The 5461-nt window shown below is 33.9% G+C and overlaps 1 protein-coding gene across 1 annotated transcript; it reads right to left on the bottom strand.

Annotated features, from left to right (window-relative positions):
- Positions 1 to 334: 334 nt before the first annotated feature.
- On the bottom strand, positions 335 to 2143 carry LOC131602561 (uncharacterized protein At4g06744-like). The gene has a single exon (XM_058874707.1). The coding sequence runs from the start codon at positions 2011 to 2013 to the stop codon at positions 616 to 618; it is 1398 nt and encodes a 465-aa protein (XP_058730690.1). The 5' UTR covers positions 2014 to 2143; the 3' UTR covers positions 335 to 615.
- Between the last annotated feature and the right edge of the window lie 3318 nt (positions 2144 to 5461).

Below are 5461 nucleotides of genomic sequence, written 5' to 3'. Positions count from 1 at the left end.
ACCCATGATACCATATTTTAAAGTGTGTGATGTGGGGCATCTTTGCAGATTCTTCTCATGCTATAGAAATATTATTATTTGATTTTAATATGAATGTAACAACCTTTACCAATAGTATTCAAAAAATAAAAAACAACCTTTACCAATAATAAAATACATGTAATAATTTCATTTTTTTAATAAGTTCTGCACTCCTCATCCATTTCTCTCAATATCATAAATTATCTTAAACAAATAGAAAAAAACCATTTTGGTTGTACTACCAAACTATTACAAGTCAAAGATGCCAAATTGGGATAACAAGTATTTATTCATCAACAAAGACATCACACAATTAACATAATAATTCCATAGAGTTAAAATAAAATATCTTCAAATGAGCATTATTTTGAACCTCAACAAACCATGGCACTAGCACCTTATGAACTAATAACACCGACACATATTTTACACATAATATAAACAATAACACATACACAATAGTAATAATAACAAGTAAATACGAGAAATTGAATATAACTACATGTGTCTGTGTCTCTGTTCCTGGTTTTTGTGTCTGTGTTGAAAACACTTGACACGCCTTCAATCTGAATCCTTTCGCTACATAGCGAACACTCACAACCTCAAATGATGTGGTTTGAGAGACTTATAAGTAACAGGCTCCGTAGCCATTTCAGCCGGGGCAGCATTCTGTTTCTGCCCCCAATGTGTCTTACAAGGAACATACTTCAAACTCTGAGCATTCGCACACGGCTTCACCTTACATTGAAACGCATAACATTCTTGCTTCGATTTTTGATTCGGAAGTCCAGGAATACAATTCCCACTAACATCCAATATCTTCGACTTCAACAAACTCCAACACGACGGTTCAAGCGCGGTAAAATAATTATTCGCCAGAGACAAATTCCCATTATTACGTATCCCAGGTAAAACACAAACACTCTCAGGAACAGTACCGTAGAATTTGTTACGCGCTAAATTCAGAAACTGAATTTTCTCTAAACAACCGAAAGAAGCAGGAATAGGACCGGTTAATAAATTTTCACTAACATCAAAAACAGTAGCTTTTTTCAAGTAACCGATTTCATAAGGTAAACAACCTTCAAATCTATTCTGTAAGAAAAGAACTTCGGTTAAAGTTTTCGCAGCGTTACCAATACTTTTAGGAATTTCGCCCACGAAATTGTTGTGGGCGAAAGTTAAGTACCTTGCAGGGGTTGAACCAAAATTCGCAGGTAAACAAGAACTAAACTGGTTGTTGTTGATGAAGATTACGTCGAGATCTTTGTCGAATAACTGTGATGGAACAGAGCCTTGGAGGTTGTTGAACCTGAGGTCTAGGAAAACTAGCTTGGTAGATTGAAGAACTTCGTTTGGAAAGGGACCGGTAAGTTTGTTGTTACTGAGGTCGAGTTCGTAGAAATAAGGGTAATTAGTGATTGCTTTTGGGATTTGGTCTGAGAAATTGTTGGAATTGACATGGAAGAATGTTAATTCTGGTATTTTGTCTAATATACCTGTGAGACCTGTGAGTGGTATATTGGTACAGTCTTTACCTGAGAATCTTGCTTGGTTGAAGTCTAGTCCAGCAACTGCTTTTTGGTTATCTTGTGGGAATGTTCCACAAAGGACTCGTTTGAAATTGCAGGTATCTGTATTATTGTTCCAGTTACTAGTGTACCCGTTGGGGTCATTGATAAGTGTTTTGAATTTGAGAAGTGCGGCGCGCGCCTTTTCTAATCGGGTAGGGGGACACGGCGGAGGTGGAGGAGGAGGGCAGTTATTCTCAGGGGAAGGAGCAGGAGAAGGAGAATAGGCACCACCGCCGCCTCCGCCTCCGCCGCCTATGATGATTTCTAGTGTTTCTCTTTTTGTTTCTGGTGTTAGGCCTAATGCTTCACTTTCTGAAGATGCTACATGTTCTTGTGCCAGAACTATGTGTTGAAAGTGAAGCACAAAAGCAAATGTTATTGCTAAGAATGAAAAGGAAAGGGATTTGATTTTTCCCATTTTGATTTTGAGATTTTTGTCTGGTGAGATGAGTGAAAGAAACGATGGATTGGGACTATATATGGTGTGATTGGTTGCACCTTTAGTGTAAATTTTTTTTGCATGACTTTTGGTTGGAGAAAAGTCAAGACTCGTGAACTTGAGGTGTATGATGGATCTAAAAAAACAAAAATGAGCACACTTATGATAAGCTGGTGTGCTTTCTTTTTCTATGGATGACAATTTTCATTATTTAAATTACTATTGGTTAGTGTGATCTCTTGGAGGGTGATTAAGTCTCAAATTATTGGTATTAGGGAAGTGGACAAATTCATGTTATTTGGCCTACCATGTTAATTTTTATTAGTTGGGTGCTTAAATACATGACTCTTGTTAAGATATTTTTTTGTTATATGAGAAGTTGAACAACAATCAAATATAAAAAAAAACACTTTAATACATCAATTTAGGATAAGGATAATGTAAAATAAGTAGGGGCTATAAAATACTTGCTCATTTTTTGCAAGATAAGAAAAAAGATAATTCGTTTTTCTTTATATCATAGGGTAGTAAATGAGTAAGACTGAACATATCAACAAACAAACTATGATGGTAGAGATAAAGAACATGCATAAACAATTACAGTAAATAGTCTAAAATAAAATTAACATATCAACTAGTGCGGAAAATATTACAATAGCAAGATAAACCACAAGAACATACAAAAGTTGTTCATACATATTGATTATAAAAGGTATACACTAAGAGCAGAAGGCAGCTTCCCAATTAACTACTAATTAAGAGTCTTTAATCGAGATATTACAAATGAGTTTTTAGAAATAAATCTCAAAATATATAAGAACATTTCTTATTATCTTTCCTATTTGTAACTCAATCTCTCCCCTTAATCTCTCAAGAAAATACAAAGGTTGAATGCAATTTGAACTAAATTCTTTGTTTTTTTTAATTCACACTCCACAAATGTCCATGTTGCCTTAGAAAATGATGATGATGTTCAATATATCGACCAACCACCTTGTTGTTTTCTCCAAGCTTGAATCACTCTTTAATAGGCTTGATCAAATCTAACGAATGCTTGAACCTAAGCCTATGCAATGACTTGGTGAATAAATGCACTGAATTTTCTCAAGAAACTTCTCCACCACAATCTCTTTAAACTCAATCACATCCTTTAGAAGGTGCAAACAAATGTCAATGTGTTTTGTCCTCTTATGTTACACTTAATGATCCTTAACTCCTCAATCTTGCATCTTAATTATATGGCTTCCTTAACCCTTTCAATTTGAGAAATATATTCCGATTGAGTAGTAGATAAAATGTATACTTGTTATTAATTTGTATTCTAACTTATAGTCATTCTAAACAACATAAACACAAAATGTGTCAAAGATTTTCTACTGTCTACATTACCCACATAGTCTGCATCCACAAAATTCTCTAAAAGCCTTTATCTTAAGTTGTCTTTGTGTAATTCAGATCACCTTTCAATGAACCATTCAAATATCTTAAAACCCACTTCAAAGTTTCCAAATGAATCAGACCCGAATTTTCTATAAAGTGACTTACTATGCTAATTGCATATGTTAAGTCTAATCTACTACAAACCATACGTTACAACATGCTTCCAACCCCAACTGCGTTAGGGAGTAGTCTCCAACATTTTCTTCTTTTATTCGGTCTGAGGATATTTAGTAATTGAAAGCTTAGTGTGATGATCCAAAGGAGTGTTGAAGCTTTTAGCATCTTGTATTCTAAACTACTCCACCACTATTTTTAAGTAATTAGATTGAGATAAGAAAAATTTAATACTTTTGTGTTTTTTTTTTATATTCTCCCCCTAGGATCCTCTTAGCTTCACGAAGATCTTTCATCTCAAATTCTTACTTCAAACTTTTCTTGAACTTATTGACCTCTTCCTTGCTAGAGCTTTCCATCAAGATATCATTACCATATAGAAAAAGTAGAAAATGACTTACTCACTTTCTCTTCAATATGTATAAACAACTATCATAACCACCTCTAATAAAACCGTGCTTAGGAATTTTTTTATCATACAGACGATACCAGTGACTTAGGCTTAGCTTCTACCCATACAAAGATTTCTTCAATAAGTACACCTTAGAAAGGTCCTCTACAAAACCTTCAGGTTGCTCCCTCAAGATTGTCTCTTCATGGTCTCTATGTAAGAAAAATGTGTTAAAATACATTTGTTCCAACTCAAAATCCTAGTGATTTACAATTTCCATCAATACCGTTATAACAATTTTTTACCACATGTGAAAAAATTCCATCGTAATCAATTCCCTCCAGCTAAATAAAATTATTTGCTACAACCCTTGCTTTAAAACTTGGTTATCCAATCCCTAAAATACCTTCCTTCTTCTTGAAGATCCATTTCCATCCAACCATCCTCTGTCTCTCAAGTAGTCTCACAAGCTCTAAAGTGTGGTTCTTCAATAATGAATGTATTTCATCATTCATTGTCTACAACCATTTTTTTTACAATCTTTGACTTCAAAACTTTTCTTGAAGGTTTTTCAATTTTGAGTGTTGTAACCGTTCATCCACATTTAAAGCATAACAACTAATATCATCATAACCATATCTTTGAGGTGGTATATCTTTCTCGTTTCTCTATCATGATCCAGTTGATAATCAAGTTCCATAGTAGGTTCCCCTCTCAAGAACTAGAAGCAAGAGTCACAAATTCCTCCTTATATTTTTCCTCTCTAGTAAGAACCTCCACCTTAAAGTGAGTCTTCGCTGCCTTATTTTCAAAGGATTTCATTTCTAGGCCTTTTCACTTAATCCAAATATGAGTCTCATCAAAAGAAACACCCTAACTTATGATCAATTTTAATCATTCAGGTTCCATCTTCCGTAATTCCTATCCCATAACACCATTAGGATAACCAATGAAAACACACTTCATAGACCTAACAATAAGCTTATCTAGCTTGATACCATAAATGTCAAAGCTTTATATTATAGTAGTTTATCAATTTCCCATTTCTAACCTCTATATATGTCTTGAAGCATATTATGATGGATAGACATTTATTGAACAAGCAACCTTAACCTCAATCATGCTAGTCATTAAAAGCATCTGTTAATTCATCATAAGAAGGTTAATCACTTGAGTCAAAACTACTAACCTCATCACCATCAAATTGATGTTAAACCTTTAAAGATATATGTTCTTGTTCAAGATTTTCAAAATTTTGAGCTTGTGCTAACATCATTGTCTTCCTGAGAAATATATACTCCTCCTAATTTTCTACCCTTCTTGTTTTTTAATCCATTCTTATTTTGGAAAAATGAACAATCACTTGTAATATGTCCTTGTTTTCCATATTCCAATCTAGTGAATTTTTGCCTTAAATTTGATGCTTCATCCTTATTTACAAACTTCTTTCCTTGATCAAATTTTATTTTCTTGGCTCTTTTC

This window comes from Vicia villosa, linkage group LG5, assembly GCF_029867415.1.
Source record: "Vicia villosa cultivar HV-30 ecotype Madison, WI linkage group LG5, Vvil1.0, whole genome shotgun sequence".
Classification (NCBI taxonomy): Eukaryota; Viridiplantae; Streptophyta; class Magnoliopsida; order Fabales; family Fabaceae; genus Vicia; species Vicia villosa.
Note: the sequence above shows the minus strand (reverse complement) of the source record. Positions and strands in the feature narration are given on the sequence as shown.